Raw genomic sequence first — 20,086 nt, 5'->3', positions numbered from 1 at the left:
GTGCTATTTAATCCCAAAGTTGATACCCGATTCTTACCCTTAGAAAGCTGTGAGGTGAAGCCACTTCTGTTTCATGAGCCTTTGGGGATATCTGGCAGGTGTCCCCCAGAGGTTGCTAGCAGAGGTTGGAGAAGCCTCTGCTGTGGTCAGCTCTGTGTCTTGTCCTGGTACAACTGATCATGGGGCTGCAGACAGGCAGGGTGGTGGTTCCCCCTATTACTGAGTGCAGGAGCAGGGAATGATGCCTGAGTGGTGCATCGGTGACTTGGGCACTGCTGCACTGTGATGTGGCATCAGCGGTAAGCACCAGCCTGGGGCAGGGGGGTCGCGTTCATAAATTGCAGGATGTCCTGAGCTGGAAGGGACCTGCAAGGATCACTGAGCCCAACTCATAAAATCACGCTGTTTCCCTTTGGGGTAGGATATTTAGGAGCAGGGAACGAACAGCGATGTTTAGCTGTGTAGCAAACGCTTCCTCAGCTCTCCCAACATCACCTCCAAAATGCATCACCCCTTTTCTGACGGATCCCGAGCTCAGCCCCTAACGCACCCAAACAGAGCTTAACCCCAGCACCACCCCAACCCTAGCACAACTTTATTCCCTCTCCATTTCCCCAGTGGTGCAAGATTTGCTAACATGTGGCCATCACCCTGCTGCAGGGGGGGCTCCCCCATCCCCATCCCCATCCCCATCCCCATCCCATTGCCGCCCCCGTGCGGCTGCGGCCGCCTCCCGGGGCTCCGCCCGCCCGCTGCCGGTACCGGGCCCGCCCCGGAAGGTGCCCGTGGGTTGTGGGGGGGCCTCGGGGCCATGGCTATGGGGGGGAGGCCGCTGCTGCCGCTGCTGCGATGGGGTTTGGGGGCCCCGGGGCTGAGCGCGGCGCCGCGGCGACACCGCCACAAGGAGAAGTGGGTGAGGGCGCCGCCGCTCCCCGGGCACCGTGTAGTTTGGCTTTGCCCCCCCTCAGCCCTCCTGCACCCCCTTTTATCCCTGCTGCACCCCTTTATCTTCCTTCCTCCCCACCCTTCTGCATGCTCGCCCTCTTCCCTGCAGCCCATCCCCTCCTTGCATGGCGGCGCAGAGACCACCGAGTGAAGCGCGGTGGCTGGAGGTCACCGTGATGTTGGGGATTTTGTCTCTTGGAGGTTTTATCTCTTCACACACACCCCAAAATTTTCTTCCCCAGGCTGCCACGGCGCCCCGCATCCCCGCCACGCGGCTGGCGCTGCACCACTTCGACGCCAGCTACGGCCTGCAGCTGGGCGAGCGCTGGCCGGCCGTGCGCGCCGCGCTGCTGTGCGAGCAGAAGTACGGCGCCCTGCTCAACAGCTTCGCCTCTGCCGAACACGCCGCCCAGGAGCTGGAGCTGCACAACGCCACCGATTTCGTTTCCGAAGCTGCCAGGAAGGCGCAGAGTTTGCTGCAGGGCTCAGAAGTGGGAGCGGAGGAGGGGGAGAGCGTGTCCCTGGAGGGGCATGGTGGAGGCAGGACGGTGACACCGGCAGGGACATCGCCACCGCCTGCCCCCATCGGCTCCAACATCAAGTGCTACACCTTCCCCAGGGGGGACATCACGCGCTTTCGTCCTGCTTGGTGAGGTGGTTTTCCTGTTTTCTTTGCACTGATATCAACCAGATGTAGCACACGAGATACAACTAGCTAAAGAAGTTGCATTTTTGAAAAAAAACAAACAATTTTACTTGGCTTTGAGAGGTGCCAGACTATCCCCAGCTAGGCCTTTAATAATATTTCGTTGACTGTTCCTAGGACAAACCAGTGTTGCTATTGCCAGTTTCGGGGTGTTAGCACCAGCTTTTCTACGTGCCCCTCTTAACCTCCACTTGTTTTGTTCCCTCACGTGCTTGCTTTTCTGTAATGGTGGTTTCCAGGCCAGACTCTCTGGGGCTCCTCAGCTACTATCTGATGGACGCAGCATCCCTCCTGCCCGTTTTGGCCCTCAACGTGCAGCCGGATGACTTCGTCCTTGATCTCTGTGCAGCTCCGGGTGGCAAGACTCTGGCTCTGCTGCAGACTGGGGCTTGTGGTAAGCGAAGGGGCTGTTGAATAGAACTGGGATGGGAAAGCGTGCTGTGGTACGTAGCGCTGCCTGTCTGCATGTTAATCTTTTGTGGTTATAAGAGTTGGGAATTGTGTGTATATTTTTCCAGAGTGAATTTCTCAGCATGCTGTTTTCTCCTCTCGCCCCAGGGCATCTGGCAGCCAACGACATCTCCATTTCCCGCACAAAGAGATTGTACCAGATTCTCAGCAGCTACGTTCCCAAAAACGTCAGGGAAGCTGTGAGTGTCACGTCGTACGACGGAAGGGACTGGGCAGAGCTGGAAGGTGGGACTTTCCATAAGGTAAGTGACTGAAAACTGGTGAAGATAAGCCCAACTATTTCAGTTTCCTCCTGTTTCAGAGGAAGACAGCAGCTCATCCAACAGTATAATTGTATAGCCTTGCACAGCCTGAAATGCTGAGACTAAGCCACATACAGAGTAGTATTTCCTCTAGTTATACCCTTTCTGCAGCATCTGGTGAGTATGGGCATCCTGAGCTGTACCTTTATCTGAGCTGTACCTAAATATCCCATCCTAATTCTTCACTTGCAAGGGGTTAGATATGAAACTTAGATGGTTGCTTTTTGTTTCTCAACCCGTACCCATTCCCCTGTCAGGCAGGAGCCTGGTGGGCTATGCTGGCTCCTTAGTGGTTTGTTCTGCTTGGGAGAGGGGGCATTGCTACACCAGGAGGTGTCCCCTCAGGAGTTTTGCTTTATTACCTGGAGCATGGCAGGGTTGGAGGTGTTGGGTGAGGTGCTGGGTGACCTCTGAGCTCGATCTGAGGCCAAAAATGATGCAGGATCTCCGCTGCTGCAGGTCCTCGTGGACGTGCCCTGCACAACGGACAGGCACTCTGTGATGGAGACAGACAACAACATCTTCCACAGAACGAGAACCAAGGAGCGTCAGATGTTGCCAATGCTGCAGCTGCAGCTGCTGATGTGAGTGAGCTTGACACTGTTTTGTTGTTAGCTGTGTTACAACAGCAGCTCTCGTTACTGTCAGCACTGAAACCTCTTCTTACTTTGTGTGTACCTGTACAAAGCTCTCCTCACCTCATATGTGCTGTGTGTTGGCTTCCTGATTTCAGTGCCAGTGTCCTGCACTGTCCTGTTCCTCCTGTGATGGTGTGTTTGTTCTTCATCCCCTAGTTCTGGGATCCTTGCTACCAAGCCAGGAGGAGACGTGGTGTATTCTACGTGCTCCCTCTCCCCGCTGCAGAATGAATACGTGATCGAGAGAGCGATAGAAATTGCAGAAACACAGTTCAACATCACGACCCACGCTGAGGACTTGAGCCACTTCCGCACGCTCTTTCAGGACACATTTTCTTTCTCCTCAGATTGCCGGGTGGGGGAGCTCGTTCTTCCTCACCTCACAGCCAACTTTGGACCTATCTATTTCTGCAAGTTACATCGAGCATAGAAGGGGTGGCAGATTTTGGCTCTCGGGCAGCTCCAGCTTCCTCATTGTGCATCTTTGGGCCATCTCAAGTGGAACTTGCTTCCCCGCTGCTGGCTGTAATGAAATACCCTAGATTTCCAGGGAAAGAGAAGCTACTTGATATTTATTTTTTGTATTAAAGTATCTCTAAGGAAGTCTTTTTACTGCAGACAGAGAATAAATGAGAAAGACCTGCTGTGGAGTCTGCTGCCTATTTGTCTGTTTGAGGAGTTTAATCTAGGAAAGAGAGGTCTCAATCAGATGGAGCAGTTCACCTGTCTCAGAACAGGATAAATAGTGCTGTGCAGATGTTGTTTTCTCCCTTGCATCTGACTGCTTCTGTCCTACGTGAGCAGGTTCAGGATAATAAACACCATCTGGGGATCTCAGGCTTTCTGCCCCAGATCTCACCATCTGCATAATCTGTCTCTGCTTATCACCTCTCTGCTGTTAGAAAAAGCAGCCTGAGGTCCTTAAAGAAGAGGTTCTTAAGAATGCTGCTTCACTGGGCTTGAAAATACACCTGTGATGCTTGATACCTGCTGGTGGAAACAGCTCAGTGCTGTGGAGAGGCAAGTGACTGTTGCCATCTCCCACAGACAGAGAGGTGTGAGCACTGCCACGTGTGCTAGATACCACTTAATGTCCAGTGGGGAGCTGCATGATTTTGGGCAATAACTGTGCACTCATATGATCTCATCCGTCAGCGGAGGGTTACTCAAGTTTACAATAACATTCGCTTAATACCTGTATTTTATTATGTTTTTCAAGTAAATAGTGATTGAGAGGGTAGAGAGACACAGCTGTATTCCCAGCAGGGCTGTTAGCCTCAGCAGAATAGCCCATGCTTACATCCAGTGCCAGCAAGAAAATACTGCTGAGGGTAGCTCCCACCCATACCCACTGTTTCAGGGAGGTGCACTTCATAGATTTTTGATCATTTGAACCCAACATTAGACATTCTAGCCCTCTGCATCACATCACGAGTGCCAGTGTGGCTGCAGAGTGTGCTGGTGGGGAACACTGCACAGTCACTAGTGCAGCAAAAGGAACTGGTTGTTTCCAGCCCTATCAGCTTACTGGGGCAAACGGGGAGAAAGGAGAATGAGCAGCAGGAGAGGTGGGGGACAGACGGCAGGATAATTTGTGAAGCTGCACTGTCCATCTGGAGTCTTCAGATATTCTCATTTTTCTTCCAAGGAAGAATGTGATGCAGGCAAGGCAGGGTTTCCTTTCAACAAAGGAGTTTGGTGTTGTGAAGGGTTTGTATGATGAAGTGCTGGAGGATTTATGCTGATGTTTTGGTCTCTGCCTCAGCTGCTGAGCTGTTTATAGAGGTGGATCCAGCAGCGTCTCAGCCAAGACAGAGGACAGCGAGGCAGATTTGCAGTCCTTTTAATGGCTACTGAGGAAACTGCTGTGTCCTTTACAGGATCTGTGCTTGTCAGCAGGAAGAAGGGCAGGAAATGTGTTCTCTTTCCTCCTTCCCTCCTTGCTGGAATCTATGCCCTTCAGATTGCAAAAGGGGAAACTGATGCAGAGCTGCCCTGTTTGCATCTCGGCTGCCTCTGGCCCTGCAGAGCTGGGACTGGAGAGGCTACGCTGCTCCCGTCCCGCGGCTGAGGGTCTCCACCTCCTTCATGAAGCGCAGGCACAGCTCCTCCTGCCACGGCAAGGCCACGCACTGCACGGCCACGGGCAGCCCCACGGCTCCTGCCACAGCCTGCAGAGGGGACACAGCGAGGGGTTACCTGGTGGAGCTCAATAAGTGATTTTTTTTGCACTGTGCCCATATTGACAGACATTTAGGAACCACGGATTTCAGCAACATTTACCCTGAACATCCACCAGAAGTCTGCTCCACCACTTTCCACGTCACGTACCTGTTTCAGTGTCCTGTCCCAGGAGTCATCGCAGCATCCCCGGTAAAGCTTCAGTTCTTCCTCATCAGCTTCTGTCACCACGCTGACGGGCACGACCCCAGCGGGGAAGTTCAAGACGTTGTACAGCATCGTGGAGGAGACAGCAGCTGAGAGAAGCAAAACAGACAACAGAGGCAGCTACAGACTCAATTTCAGAAGTGTTCCTTGATGCCCTGAGAACCAGCTGCTTTTGGGAGGCAAAACTGCCCAGGGCTGGTCATCCCTGAGTCCCAGTCCTACTGCAAGAAACAACTGCCACCAGATCCACCTCACCCAGGTGTCTGCCAAGCTTTATGGTAGTTGCTTTTCCTTCCTAATGCCCATAAAATGCTTTGGTGGTGAAGCTCCACGGTGCTCCTCTCCCCTCCCAGGAAGGTCCCAGGCTCACTTACGGAGGAGTTTCCCCGGGAATCCCACGGTGAAGGCAGGCCCTAGGACAGGGCACAGCACGACGTCCAGCTGGAGTTCCCTCCACTGGGTGATGAACTGCGAGCGGTACGCCTGTGGGAGGAGAGGGGAGATGACATTGAGGCCATGTCCACGCCTGGAACACCTTGGCACCGACCCCACTCCTCTCTGCCAAACTGACACCATAATGCCTCAACTCATCGCATGATGCCTGAGAGAAAAAGCCCTCAAAACATACCTCTATTTGATGCTGTTGATTCCACAGTTCATTCACTGACCTGCAAGCGGAAATCATAGTAACATTTTTTTAAGCTTTAAGAAGAGGGGAAACTGCTTAAATAATCCTCCAGGTTGATAAACCTCAGTGATTTTAGCAATTACTTGAAACAATACGTCTTCCTCAATTTCTCTGAAGTTTCCTTAGGCATTTAGCCAAGCTGTTAAGCAACAAATGTCTGGAAATGGAAGAGAGAAGGTTTCTCTTGTGAGCCTGGATTGAGTGCTTATCTCTGCCACAAGCTTCCTGTACGACCTTGTCCAAGTCCCTTAATCCTTTCAGAGTAACACTAGGGGCAGTGTAACACTAGGGAAGTGGGGAGACCTGTTCCTAAGGCTGAAGCTTTGTCCAGGACAGAGAAACCTCCTGCAGAAAGCCTGTTGCGAACCCAGTGCCCCCTACTCCATCGTGGACACTTAGAGGAGAAAACATAGTTCATTTCCATGAGCATCCCTTGGGACAGTGCTGTCTTACCTCATTCCACACAAGGCATTCAGATAGTCAGCCAGGCGGGGAAACTGGAAAGGCAAATGAATCCTGTTAGGGGCATGGTGTGAGGGTGCAGTAATTTGTGCCATCCCAGGAGACCTCTGCTTGTGCCCTGACTCTATGGGGCTGCTGCACTAAAGGTCGATGACATTGCTTAAGAATGCTCCACATGGTTCTCATTTTGCTTGGCTTCCAACTTCTTGTTGTTGGTTCTCCTTTTTTTTTTTTTTTTTCCCTTTTTCTTACAGCTCACTATTTCCTACTCACAGAGGAATGCATTGACCTGAACCAAGATGCTTATTTCTGATAAATCAAACTTTTTTTTTTTTTTTTTTTCTTGGTGTCTCATAGAAACAAGATTCCTGCAAGCACTTTGGTTGCCTCCCACACACTGCTACATTTTTGATCCTGTTAGCCGAGAACAACCCAACTGGAGAGAAGGGCAGTGAAAACCGGAGGATGCAGGATAAGAGGATGTTTTTTGTACAAATGGGGCCGCAGTGCAGATCAGCTCTTATTAATCACCATGAATCCCTGTGAAGGTGTGCTCTTTGGAAGGCCTCAAAGCAGGGATAGAGCTTCAAGCTTGAGTTCCCCTGCTGTACTAATCCCAACGCATGAATCTGTAGGAAACTGGGCACCACTAGATAAAGCATCTGAAGAACCACTTGCTGTGGGTTCTGCATTATTCTTTACAGCTCTTTGGTGGTCCTTTTCTCATTTCCCTTTGCACTGGATAAACCCCAGCAGGGCTCTAGAAAAGGCCTTCCAAAGTGACAGCATGTGCCTTGGCCTAAAATCCCTGTGTTTGCAGTTAGAGATGGCTCCCAGCACCACCACGCTTCTAAGCATCTCAGGGCCTTGCTGACACCTCTCTGCTTTGAGCCGGAGGCCAGGAACTCACCAGAGGTTTAAGAATCAGAGCCAGCAGCTTCTTCACCAGCCTTGGGATCTTGTAGCAAGTCACCTGTGGTTTTAAGCTTGGATCTACAATGTTTCCTGTGCTGAGAGATGACAAGAGGAGGGGATCATGCCAGAGAAGCTGTTTGCCCTTTCTCAGAAACCCAAATATTTCCTGTTTGGGGTGTGAGAGGAGCCGGTTGTGCCTGTGTGTTGTGCTCAGGGGCATGGGGATAGGGGTGTTTTAGAGCACTCCTACCAGAGGGCTCCTACTTACAACTCATCCAACCAAGCACGGCCTCCATCAGCAAAAAATGTCTTCAGAAACAGTTCATTCATGACATAGTGGATCCGAAGTGGAGAAAAGGGCACCAGCTACACCAAAACACAAAATTATGCGGCAGCCTGAGGATGTGAATAATTTCCAAGGCCTGACTGGGGATACATTCACAGGCAGAGCAGAAGCCTCTTGGGGCTCCACACACTGGTGGAGGGGCCCATTTCAGCCCTTTAGCCATCTCTCCATATGATTATTTGTCCCTGGCAGCTGTTTGGTTCAGGTCTGAGACCTCTCCATTCCTCCTCCCCCACTGTTCCAGGCGATCACCCTCCCCTCAGTGCCGTGGTAATTTAAAATGGCGCCTCTGTTACTTATCCCACAGCTGGGCCTGGGGGCTCTGTTCAGCTTCTGAAGGTTGATTACAGCAAGAAGGGGCAAAGCTGGGGTCACCCTGTGGGGATGAGTGTGTGGTGGTGGTGCTCACCGTGTGCCCCGCTGCCTGCAGAGCCTCCCTGGTCTCACGCACTGCCCTGCGCATGCAAGGAGGCAGCGGGAAGAAGCCGTCGGTGTCATAGTACCCGACCCGCAGAGGAGCAGAGCTTGAGTACACCTGGAGCAAAGGAGACACCAGTCTGACGTTGCCTTCCTCCCCACCCTTTGCTGGGGTCTTTCAGTCAGATAAACCACACTCCAGTTGAGAGAATGGAAATAATAACTACTTGCTTTTGCTCACCATTTTATTTCCACTGATGATTATGAATCGTGCCCTCAAAGAGATCTAGCCAGCTACTAGAAACCAGTACTATAAAGCTAACTGGATCCTTGAGGCATGTAGGACTGTTAAGGACCAGGCTCACCTCCTCGTTGAAGGGGATGGGGGGCACGGTGGGGTCCAGCCGGAACATCTCCTCACAGAGCAGTGCCTTCATGCAGAGGGCCAGGCTGTCCACATCTCTCGCCATCGGCCCCAGTGCAGAGGGAACTGGTATGGGACGAGAGGAAATGTCCATAGTAAGCAAAGGAGTGTGCCAAGCACTGGTCTGTCCCTCCACATGGCCACAGTGACTGCAAGGAACCATCAAGCAATGAGGTGGGGTGTTCTAGGTGGCCACCACACAGGTCTTGGCTGCCTCAGGCCTTTCTCAGGTCTAGAGGATGACTTAAAACCTTAGAGGTGATATAACTTCTCTGAGGTGACCCCCAGGAGCCATGGCAGTCTGCACCGGGGCTTGTTGAACCCAGGCCAGAGTCTCATCCTGCCCTACAAAGCCGCCACATTCCACTCTTCCTGCTTGTCACAGCATATAGAAAAAAAAATAAATAAAAAAAAATTGAAATTCACATACCAGACAGGATCCCACTGACTGGGCCATTCACTCCAGACAGGCTGTGGAAAAAGAAAAAAAAAAAGTATATTGTAATTCCAGTAAGAGGGAGATATTCTCAATACATCTGAATAGAGCGTTGTGGTCTTCCATTCAGGACCTGAACCAGAAATAAATTATTAAAAGTATTTGATCTGAGCTGAGTAAAACAGAAAATTTTTGTCAAATTAAAAATAAATAAAAAATCTAAACCACAACAACTCTTAGTTGTAGTTTAACCAAAAATGTTCCCTCTTGGAGTTATTGAACCACCTTAGCCCCTCTTTTTTTTAAATTCCATGTCAGTTTTACAGTGAAAGCACTGCTGTTTCCAGGCAGAACCTAGCAATATTGCCTCTTGGGAAAGGTTTTGAGCAAAGCAAGCCAGCATTTATGAAACTGTCCTGTTTTTCCCTCAAATACTTGCTGTGTACATCATCCTTCTGCTGAATTTGGCAATTAGCATCCGTCCCTCCAAAACTGCAGCTTGAGGGCAACTTGACTGTATGGTCCAAAGAATTTTCTCTCTGTCTCTAATTTATAAGTTAGGTTTTCCCTTTATTTACTTTCAGAGACCGAGGGACTGACACTCAGGCAGGTCTGAATTCCCATGTCCTCGCCAAGGACATGCTGTCCTGTGTGACCAAACAGCAGACCCATCCGTGTGCTGAGCCCTCCCTGAACACAGTGGGTAGATGCACGAGGTAGGTGTGAGCTCAGAGGGACACGCTGTGCCTTGGGAAGGAGCAGAGTGGGTTTGCAGGCTCCTTGCAGAGTGGGAAGGGCAGATCCCAGCACCTACCTGAGCCTTTTGGCCGTGGGTTTGAGCCCGCAGAGCCCGCAGAAGCTGGATGGCAGGCGGATGCTGCCACCAACATCCGAGCCGATGCCCAGGATGGAGCCTCCCCCTGCGATCAGAGCTCCCTCCCCTCCTGAGGAGCCTCCGGGGGTCTTCTGGTGGTTGAGGGGGTTCAGGGTCTGGCCGAAGATGGTATTGCTGCAGTCATAGCTGAGGAGAAAGCCAGCAAACAAGCTGTCTGGAAGAGTCTAGCACCTTGACTTTGTTGTCTCTCTCTTGCACTGGGCTTATGCAGCATAGCCAACCCCTCCATCCACCCCATATACCCTTTGGGACAAGGCTCATTCCTATGAGCCCCACTTCCCATGAACAAGTGCACTTAGTTTTTCTTATGTCACGGTGTTTTTTTCCCCTTAACCTTATAGAAAAGCCATTTTCAGTTGAACTGAGATAGGTGGCAGCTAATGGAAGAGGGACTCATCTGCGAAACATCCTAGGAGACAGGAAGGGGCCTGTCCATGACCTGCAGGAGGGGTTTTGGTTTCAGGAGCACAGCCAGAGGAGAGATTTCTAATGATTTATGTTACTTGAAGAGGGATTGCGGCACGTTGGTCTTAGCGAATGGGATGGCCCCCTGTCTCTTCAAAACCTTGACTAGGACGCTGTCCTCCTGCTCTGGAGTGCCCAGGTATTGCACAAGCCCACAAGTTGACAGTTGCCCCTGCAGAGAGGAGAAGGGACAGTGGACAGGGTCAGCATGGTTCCCCTGCAGTTTTGGAAGGAAGATCTGGTGTCCCACTTGGGGAGTACTAATCTATTCCTCTTCGTGAAGGGCCAAGCACTCCCTCTCCTTCCATCCTTAGCAGAGGGCTGCTATGCACTTACTGGTTTAAGGTTGCTTTGGAACCTGTGGTCCTTTTTCAGTTAGCTCTGGTGCCTGGGTCTTGTTTTGCTAAAGGGCTCAGCGGGCAAGCTACAGGTCCGCAGGGATTCAAGGTTAATGGTTCCTGCTGCCAGTGAGTTTTTGGAAGCTGAGCCCTGTTCCTATCAATCATACAGCAAAGCCTGAAGCCTAAGTCCAACTTATGACTCAAAACACCACATAGCCCAGCTTGTGCTCACCCATGTATCAGAGGAGAAATCATTTGGTTTTTCATTGATGGAGGCCCTGCAACAGATGTGCAACTGGGGCCCTTTGCTCAGGATTTATCTTCTGGCAGGAGAACTGCTTGTGAGATCAATGCCGAGTCTGCTCTCACCAACATGAGTGGAGTCACTGAAATCTGCCCTTTCAGTGACTCTGTCTGGCCTAACTCAGTTCAAAGAAAGCACCCACCAGATCCACGCACCTCACATGAGGGGATCAGCAGCTCTTAACTGCCAGAGCTGCAGCTGCAATGAGATGTGGGGCCACAGCCCCAGGCCCAGCCAGGCTTCCTGCGGTATAAGCAAAGGAGGGATCGGGCCCCTTCCCCACCCTCTGTGTCCCCCCACACCGCCACCCAGCCTGGCTCATGATGGGATGCTTCAGGGAAGCACCTTGTGGCCGATGTGGTCCTTGATGCTGACAGGGATGCCGTAGAGAAGCCCCTTCTCCTTCTGCCCTTGTATCTCCTGGAGCTGCTCCTCACACTCTGGGATAAAATGTCGCACACAGTTTGTCTGCTGGGTCACTTCCAGGGCCTTTGCCGGACACATAGAGGAAGAGGTGTTAGTTAAGAACATCTTAATGATATAACTATATTCAATAACTATCTGGATCTTCGAAGCAAGTGGTAGTGGGAACCCCTCCCAGAGCATCCTAGCTGAGACCATCTCAGAGGGCTATCTCGTTATGAGTACGACCCAGGAGTCAGAGGTATCCCTGTCCTTTCATGTCTTTCCTCTGATATCTGCTGGATTAAAGACTTGCTATAATCAGCAGCTCCAACAAGTCTTCTCAGTCACCAGCCCATACTCCAAAGCAGGCAGAACAGCCCTTCATGCTGCACACAGCACTCACCTTCTCTATGTAGGTGTAGAGGACGGTCTTGGGGGACAAGGACCCTTCCTGTAGTCTCCCAGCAAGTTCCAGCAGGGGTAGGGACAGGATGGCATCTGTCTGCGCACCGGGGACCTGAAAGATGATGATGAGGAGGAATGGCAGGACAGCATCTCCAGGTACCCATGGCAGGGGTCTGTGCCATGTCTCACAGGAGATAAGTCCCTTGTATTTTGCCAGCATTAACAACAGAGCTTGCCAGAAAGGCAGATCATGCATGTGGGGGCTCAGACTCTGAACTGATGATTGCTTCACCTGAGTGTAGAAGACCTTCATGCATCCACTGCAGTGAGGGACACTCACAATCACATCTGAGCCTCCCTTCCCACACTCTGGGACTTATCCATTGACTCAGAGTTAATCTCATCTGAGCAAAGCGACCTGGTCAGACGAATGCCCTGAGTTGGAAAGGACCCGCAAGGATCACTGAGTCCAACTTGTGCCTTAAAGGTACCAAAGTCCTTGCACACAAGTCTCAGGCTGGCCCTTCATCCCTTGGTATGGGTACAGGCACTGTGCTGACAGCCCTGGCATCAACCTGGGGTGGCAATAAACATCTAATAGCTCAGGCCAAGCAAACTGAAGAGATCAATAAAGACTCACAAGTGGGTGAACTCTGCTTAGGTGAAGACAACTGGCAGTTCTCAGAGACACCATTTTTCTAACGTATATATATATAAATATGTATTTTTAAAGTTTTAAGAAAAAAGATTGTAAAGATATATATCACTGTGGTTGCTTTGATTTGTCTCCAAGTGCATTACCTGTGTAGACATGATCTGGCTGAACCAGCACAAACGCAGAAGCAAACGGAGCAGGGAGGAGAGGGGGGTTAGAAATGAGTGCTGCAGAACTGCAGGAATTGGGGCCACATCCATGCTGGTTGGGTGCCTGCCTCATTCATCCCCGTGTTGTGTCCTGGTTGCTCACAGGAGAAGTTAAATGCCCTGTGCCTCATTAGTGTTAAGTTAGGCCAAGTCTCTTCTGGGCAGATTGGTGGGCCGGGAGGCCTCACTTGCTGGGAATCCTGGTGAAAATTCTTCCTTTGAAGACTCTCCAAGAGCTATCTAGAAGGCAGGTTTTAGAGCCAAAGACAGAGGGGTGTGGATGGATGTATAAACTTAAGAGTTAGGAAGAGAAAAAGCTTTTTTGCTTCTACCCATAGAGGCGAGAGATATTTATAGATCCCTAAAGATCGAGAAGATCTGAATTGATTAAAATCCGGTGCTTCATCACCTTTGTTGTCCAAAACCTCTTCCAGTGTGTAATTCACATCTCCCTGGCTGTAGGCTCCCACCACATCTTACAGCTTGAGAAAAGCAGTGATCTCCCTTCCTCCCAAGGCAGCCTTTCCCCTTGGAGAAGGCTGCTGGAACATCTCCCCTGGGCTCTCTGTGACAAAACCTAGCAGCAGGAACTGAAGAACAACGTCAGAAGACACACCGGTGGGACTCAGCCTACCCGCAGGGATGGGTTACCTGCTCCCTGAACTGCCGGACAGCCTCTGCCATTTTCTTCACACCTTCCTCACGGGTCCTCTGAGCCTCTTTCATTTTCTGCTGGATCTGCCTTTCACCCAGCCACTTCCAGACTGCCACGGCCACCGCTGAGCCGCAGAGAAGGCCGAGAGCAGCAGCAGGAGCCACTTCTGGCTCTGGCAGGAGCTGTCTCAGCTGTTGCTGGATCATTTTGCTCGACCCTCTGATCTCTGAGGATGGAGGGAGAAAGAGAAGCAAGGCAGAGAGCTTCCCCACCTCCCCAGGTCTGCTCCTTCCAGCACCAGCGTCTCAGCTCAGCAAGTAGTTTATAAATCCAAAGCTGACCCCTGCAAGAGATGCCTTCACGGGGGCATGCAGTGGGGAATGATTGATGGAGAAAGGCAAAAGGTTAAGTTTGCACAGCCAGTGAACCCTGGGCTGTATTGGGTTTATACGGGCTCTCCGGACTGTGGGAAGTTCTCTGCTGGGAAGGAAGGGCTGGGGGATCTGCTGGTCAAAAGAAGCAAGGAAATAGCTTCACTCCTGTTTCCTGTGTAGCCTAGGAGGACAATGGAAGAAGGGGAAAAAACAGCTTGAACTCTCAAGGTTTCTTTGCACAGGAATGAGGACAATATGACGAGAGGATGCGTGGTTGTGGGGTACCCACTCATCCACCACAGCAGCCACAGGCTGTTTCAGGAGGCCCGTGAGATAGGGCTCAGCTCTGCCACAGTGCCTGCACGAACCAGAAGGAGAGGTGGGTCCACCCCATGACAGAGCATGTGGTTATTGCTTTAGGAGTAGAAAATCCCACAACATTGCAGTCCAGAAGCAAAATATTCCCATCAGATATTGAGACGGCCACTGCTGAGGTCCTTCCAGCACAGACGCCTCTCACCACAAGCACACAAGAACCGTGCTCTGAGCTGAAGGCAAGAGCCCAGCCAACATCAGCCCCCAAACCAAAGCTATGGTCTGGCATGGTCATCCATTTTTGGGTGGTGGGTCCTCCTATGGGTCTCATCTTGGAAAAGGTTGTTAGGTGGCTGCTGGGGATTGTGCATTACAAAATTTCATAAGGTTGCACTCGATTGCCAGAAGCCCAGAATCTGATCTTGCTCCAACAAGGTGTGGACGTGGGTATGGAAAGGAAGGTGGAGCCTTCTCCCACGAGGGCTGGACAGTCTCTAATGCTTAAGTTGCCATCCACTGTCATGTCCATCATTAGCTCTAAGACAAGTTCACTGTTTCCTCTTCAAATTGATGTCAGTAGGGAGAGTTCTCTTCGTTTTTAACTGGGGAAATTTATGAGGGGCTGTGGAGAAAATTGACTTTGACATCCTCTAAGAAATAGTCTGGAGTTTATGGCAATTAGCTAGGCGGTAACAAATTAAGCAGGCCACCTTCTGTGCTTCCTTTTAGTGACATCCTTGCTCAGAGGATGCCTCCTCAGTGAGCTGCTCCTTTTCTGAGAGCAGCAGCACAGGGACATGTCTGCAGTGCCCCCAGCTCCTGCTGCACGGTGCTTGCTAGGGCAGGTGCCTCAGGAAGGTGCATGCGAACAGGGTCAGCCCACATCAATACCCAAATCCTCTCCCAGCCTCTTGGGACCCATGCAAAGGCTTCCTGAGTCAGAGGTGAGCTCTTTGTGTATGTGACAGCAACATGACCCTGCGATGGGCTGAGCGGATGTGGGAGTTTTTTCCCCGTGCTGGCAGGCATCGGGGCATGGACTTCCCACATCCGCCTGCGCACCGGGTCCCGTGCTCTGCTCCTGCCCTTTAGACAGTCTGTAAATGTTTAACAGAGACAAAGCCAGCTGTGTCCGAACCAGCTCGGGATTTCAGAAGGTGGTTTTATTAGCAAGCGCAGCTGCGCTTCCAGGTGTCCGGATGCTGCCGAGGAAGCCCCTTTCCTTATCGATGGACCGGTGTTTTTGCCTCCGTCATGAGCCAGAGGCACAGCTCCTCTGGTCACGGCAAGGCCATGCACTGCCTGGCCACGGGCAGCCCCACAGTGCCGACACAGCCTGCAGTGGGGACACAGGCAGTGAAGAGCCACTGGAGGGGGGTGAGGGCTGAATCCACCAGAGGGATGGGGTGGTTTCAAAATCTAAGCCTGGTTTGCACCTTCCAAGTAGAGTTTGGGCTGCAGAGGCACTCCAAAAGCCATGTGAAATTAGAGTCCTGTTGTGGTTTAACCTGGCAGGCAGCTCTGATCACTTCCAAGGTTCCCGGGTGACCAGGGTTTCCTATCTGAACCCCTGTGGGATCAATGTGACCCACGTACTCCTTGCAGCATCAGCTGTGTGATGTGCGGAGGGGACCTTCCCTTTGAACACCCAGCCCAGCATCAGGGTGTCAGGAGAAGCTGTGCTTCAGCACCAACCACTTCTGAAGCAGCTCAAACCCCTTCATCTGCTGCCAATCTCTGCGTGTAGCGGGCCTCAGATCCTCTCTTTCCCCTATTCCAAAACCCTAGGGGCTGAGCTCGAGTCTCTCCTGGTGCTTTCTGCCAGAGGCTCCAGGTGGGACCTTTCTCCCCAGTTATGGCATAAAGAGCAGTTTTATATCTTGTCCTGCTTGGACTGGGCCAAGGGCTTCTGTATGAACTATTTCCTGTTTAATTTATTCAAAGGCTTCTCGATAGAGAGGGCTTGCAAACAGACTGGAGTTTGGAATGTGCATTCTCCAAAAACCTGTAGGAAAAACACCTAGGAAAGTTTGGGTTTCCTGTTAGTTATCTGCTGGAGACGTAGCTGTTATTTTGTTGATCACGTCCATTGGGATTTGATGACGTCCCTCTTGCCATTTTATTTATAAAAACTGGATCTCTTGTGCAGGTCCTTAGACTTTATTTTGTTTTACGGCAAAACCAGCATTCAGGAGGATTTGGATATTTTCTTCCCTTTCTCAAAAACTTCCTCAGCTCATGGATGGGAATCAGGGAGTCGCTTGGTGCGGTGCTGCTGCTGGCACACCGTTGTGGGAGCGATCGGCACCTGCTGCTCCTCAACCTCAGCAAACCCACATCAGAACATGGCAAGGAAGCTGAGTTTGACTACTTGCCAGTCACTTTATCTTGTAAATACAGCAGCTGGAGAAAAGCCTATCTGAGCTTTCCAGGAGGAGCTGGGGGGGCGTAACCTTTGATCTCTGCAGTGGAGTAGCTTTTTCCCTGGCTCAGCTATGGTTTAAGATTAACTAATGTTACATCAACCCCTTGTTGGCAGTGGGCAGCAGGCATAACGGGTGAGTACGAGCAGGCCCTGCCTGATCAGATCTCAGACCCTGCAGGCTGGAGAGCAGCCCGTCTGGGGTGTAGCAGAACTGTACATCGTGGAAGGTACCCGCATGGCAGGGTTGGTGGAAAACACCCCCCCAGTTCCCCCTTACAATGAAGGGAGCAGCTACGTGAAGGCAAATGGGCTGGGTCGGGGTGAGGGAGGCTTTGTGTGGACCTATGACTAGGCAAAGGGGAGCAAGGGGTGCTTCAGAGAGAAGTCTGCTGAGAGAGACCACTCTTCTCATGGGGAAACAGAGGCAGGTAATGTCCTGCAGGATGTCGCAACTCAAACCTCAGGTCCCTAGCAGAGGAGCCAGCCTGCCTGACTCACAGTGCTGTGTTCATTCCTCCACTCTGCACTGATGATAAACAACCAAGGCCAAGTGCAATGTTTCCGCAATATTTTTATGACCTGACTCCATCTAGGTCCAAGGTCACAACATCAAAGTGGTTGCGGCTGTGCTCAGATGGGACACAGGTAGTCCCACAGTATCGTGCCTCGTTTATTGCCAAGCACTTTCCTTACGCTTTAACTCAGAACCACAGATTCTCGTTGTACCTCTGTTAGGCTCTCAAAATTGGATGAAGAAAATACACCCAAATCCCAGGACTCTCCTCAGCACTACTGAGATACCACCATGATGCCGAATGGGGGAATATCTTAGATCCTGGCTTTCCAATGGCATCTACCTCTCTCAGTTTTGAATGCTGTTCTAGATATTGTCCCAGCTGCATCAGCTTAAAGGAGGCAAAGTTGATCCCGTCCCATCACACAGTCTCCAGATACATTTATATTTTTTTTACTGCATCACTGACCTGCTGCCTCACGCTCTGTGTTGGTGACACAGAAGAGATAGGTTTTCAGATAATCACCTCACTGATTTCCCTTGCTGTCCTTTCCACAGTTTCCTCCTTTTGCTGCTATACTGGTATAGAGAGATAAAAATGCTTACCTGACTCCACATGGGGCTTTCAGATCTTGGGCAATGCAGGGAAAGCAATAGAAATTATAGTTAAATGTGTCTTAGAATGGAGGCAAAACAGAAAGGAAAGAATCCCCATCCCTTCAGCACTCATCTGACCCCTAGGGCAGATGGCACCATTATTACTTCTCCTATTTCTGTGAACCCAGATGGAGTTTGGCTGATTTGCACCAATGAAATACTTTGTCAAAAGAGGTTTATCTTTAAAATGCATGTGGGTATGGTATTCCTGGGTGTGACAACTTCAGAAGAGGATCGATACCCATATGAATGACAGTGGCTTTTCTGCTCCAGATCTGCACTCCCCTCAAATCCAGATTAACTTCCTATGTAGATAAATCCATTTTGGAGGTTAAGATGGGATGCAAACTAACTTCCCGGTTTAATCAAGTTCACCAGTGTAGTTAAAATGAAAGCCAAGACCCTTTAACATGACGAGGCAGCTGATCTGGGATTTCACTGTGACATCCGCATCTCCTTCACTTTGGACCACCACAGAAGTAGGCAGTTGGACCAACCCAGTCTGTCCATGCCTGTCCCCAGCAAAGCTCAACTTGCAGAGGCAAAACCGCACTGTCTCACTTTTATCACACTCCACACAACACCTTCAGTTCTCAAGCAGGCTGGTTTCCATTAGAATCTTTCTATAATTAAATTGTCTTCCCTCAAAATTGATAATATTTATTATTATTATTATTATTATTATTATTATTATTATTACTATTAAAGTCAGGTCAGCTTTGACTCCATTTGGATGAAAATGACAAAGAATGAACCTCAAGAATTATATCCCATATACGTGTTTTTTTTTGGATCTAAATGCTCTGATGTGCTCTGATATGCTTTTTCAAACAATTTACAAAACGAAGTGTGTTAACTACGTTGTTCAGAAACAACTTTAAAGGTACTTCAGAAGTCGCTGAAGTCACAGGAAAATGGGCTGGTCCCCTCTGCAGAAGTTGTTCCGACTGACTCAGGGCTGAATAAGTACTTTCTGGGCACTCTCCAGTTTCTGACTCATTTCACCCTGAAATATTTATTGAAATCATAAGACTTTAATAAAAACAGACAACTTAATTCCAGACAAGACAGCCTATCAGAAACTTCCCATTATTCAATCTGCACTTTTCCAACAACTGAGAAGATCATCTGAGAGGTGTCTGTATCGTCCCTGTGTCATGTTACTCAGCCAGGACCCTGTTGGCTCTCCCTGAATAAGCTTCAATAGGATGGGGAGAGAAATGTCCCATACCAACCCTCACACCTCTGATAGGGCCTGCCTGCTTTCTCTCCAGACCATCCCTACAGGTTTCTCACTTCTATGGGTGAAACCACTGTTCTCCTTGGGCCTTTTCATAGGAAAGTGGGTTTTATGGATCCTACTTACTTCTCCAGCTACAGAGATACCAGAGAAGTCTGGCTTTCCACTGGTCTGTCTCATCTTGGGTAAGCAGGTGGAAAAAAAGAAAAAAAAAAAAAAGAGAGGGAGAAAAAAAAAAGAGCAGATTGAAATCATGCTTGGAAAGATGAAACAGCTGTTTCAGAGTGAAGGATGGCCCAGTCATAATTCTCACATTTTCCATTTGTGTTTCAAGGATGAACCTCCTTACGTTAAAATGCTTTCATGCCACCTATTTCCAAACATTTGCTTTTAGTTACTTCAACTACCTCCTCCCTTGAACCCTGTTTGTTAAGTAATCCTAGGATCCCAGGGGCCTCAATGTCTCTAATATCCCCTGCCACTTTCTGTTATGTTACACCACAGATGGTTCTGCCTGCTTTGGGTATTATAAGAGACCAGTGACGTGTCTAAACAATGTATATTCGGCTCCTATCAGTTCCTCGGGAGAGTTTATTTGCTCATGATGTTGCAACTAGATAAAGTCTACCCTCCAAACTGAAGAGAAAATTTAGCAGGCTTAAGTCCTTATTAAAATCAGGAGGAGGAAAAATGATCAAAGCAAAGACTACAGCCAAGATACAGTGCTGGAGATAAGCAGAACTGGCAACTAGTGGGAACAAAGTCCTGGCCTAAGCAGCATTTCCACCTAATTCTCCGAGACAGACCAGCGTCTGGACTTTAGCTGGTGCCAGGAGGCTGGGCAAGCACAGTGCAAACAGGCAGTGCAGCTCTCTGAGGGCAGCACGGCCTGAGCTGCCTGCAGAAGGGTTTGAAGCACAGTGACTGTGCCCATGGGAGCAGGAGGGAGCTGACATCCTCTCTCCAGCCCAGGAAGAAATCTCCTGAAGACATAAGGTTATGCCCTACGAAAGGCCTTTTCCTCCTTGAGTTTCAGTGCCTAAACTCACCAGCCTTCTCTCAGCATCACCCTCTCTGCTTTTCCTTTTG

The 20,086-nt window shown here is 50.2% G+C and overlaps 2 protein-coding genes across 4 annotated transcripts; one reads left to right on the top strand and one right to left on the bottom strand.

Moving 5' to 3' along the window:
- The first annotated feature begins 778 nt into the window (after positions 1–778).
- Positions 779–3,706, top strand: NSUN4 (NOP2/Sun RNA methyltransferase 4). 2 transcript variants are annotated; one of them, XM_068690019.1, is made up of 6 exons: positions 779–913; positions 1,188–1,594; positions 1,891–2,045; positions 2,210–2,364; positions 2,884–3,008; positions 3,219–3,706. In XM_068690019.1, the coding sequence occupies exons 1-6, from the start codon at positions 812–814 to the stop codon at positions 3,490–3,492; spliced, it is 1,218 nt and encodes a 405-aa protein (XP_068546120.1). In that variant the 5' UTR covers positions 779–811; the 3' UTR covers positions 3,493–3,706. The 2 variants fall into 2 exon arrangements, with proteins under 2 accessions (XP_068546120.1, XP_068546121.1); XM_068690020.1 differs by having other exon boundaries at positions 804–909.
- Positions 3,707–4,233: 527 nt separating this feature from the next.
- On the bottom strand, positions 4,234–13,906 carry LOC137860139 (vitamin D3 hydroxylase-associated protein-like). Of its 2 annotated transcripts, none has more exons than XM_068690016.1 (15): positions 13,469–13,906; positions 11,952–12,065; positions 11,489–11,632; positions 10,537–10,670; positions 9,953–10,159; positions 9,133–9,173; positions 8,644–8,768; positions 8,271–8,396; positions 7,784–7,881; positions 7,511–7,610; positions 6,592–6,635; positions 6,079–6,118; positions 5,825–5,933; positions 5,394–5,539; positions 4,234–5,233 (listed from the first exon to the last, which is right to left on the bottom strand). In XM_068690016.1, the coding sequence occupies exons 1-15, from the start codon at positions 13,676–13,678 to the stop codon at positions 5,108–5,110; spliced, it is 1,764 nt and encodes a 587-aa protein (XP_068546117.1). In that variant the 5' UTR covers positions 13,679–13,906; the 3' UTR covers positions 4,234–5,107. The 2 variants fall into 2 exon arrangements, with proteins under 2 accessions (XP_068546117.1, XP_068546119.1); XM_068690018.1 differs by lacking the exon at positions 13,469–13,906 and adding an exon at positions 12,246–12,366.
- Positions 13,907–20,086: the final 6,180 nt, after the last annotated feature.

The sequence above is a fragment of the Anas acuta genome, chromosome 8 (genome assembly GCF_963932015.1).
Source record: "Anas acuta chromosome 8, bAnaAcu1.1, whole genome shotgun sequence".
Lineage (NCBI taxonomy): Eukaryota > Metazoa > Chordata > Aves > Anseriformes > Anatidae > Anas > Anas acuta.
The sequence above is the reverse complement of the archived record's forward strand: the minus strand, read 5'-3'. Positions and strand labels throughout refer to the sequence as shown.

What these genes read in the sequence shown, in the direction of transcription:
- NSUN4 (XM_068690019.1), top strand. Translation starts at nt 812, where the DNA reads ATGGCTATGGGGGGGAGGCCGCTGCTGCCGCTGCTGCGATGGGGTTTG. An exon ending in AAGGTGGGACTTTCCATAAG is followed by an intron (nt 2,365 to 2,883) that starts GTAAGTGACTGA and finishes CCGCTGCTGCAG; the next exon opens with GTCCTCGTGGACGTGCCCTG. An exon ending in CTGCAGCTGCAGCTGCTGAT is followed by an intron (nt 3,009 to 3,218) that starts GTGAGTGAGCTT and finishes TTCATCCCCTAG; the next exon opens with TTCTGGGATCCTTGCTACCA.
- LOC137860139 (XM_068690016.1), bottom strand. Translation starts at nt 13,678, where the DNA reads ATGATCCAGCAACAGCTGAGACAGCTCCTGCCAGAGCCAGAAGTGGCT. An exon ending in TCCGGCAGTTCAGGGAGCAG is followed by an intron (nt 12,066 to 13,468) that starts GTAACCCATCCC and finishes ATCATCTTTCAG; the next exon opens with GTCCCCGGTGCGCAGACAGA. An exon ending in CTCTGATTCTTAAACCTCTG is followed by an intron (nt 6,636 to 7,510) that starts GTGAGTTCCTGG and finishes TTGCCTTTCCAG; the next exon opens with TTTCCCCGCCTGGCTGACTA.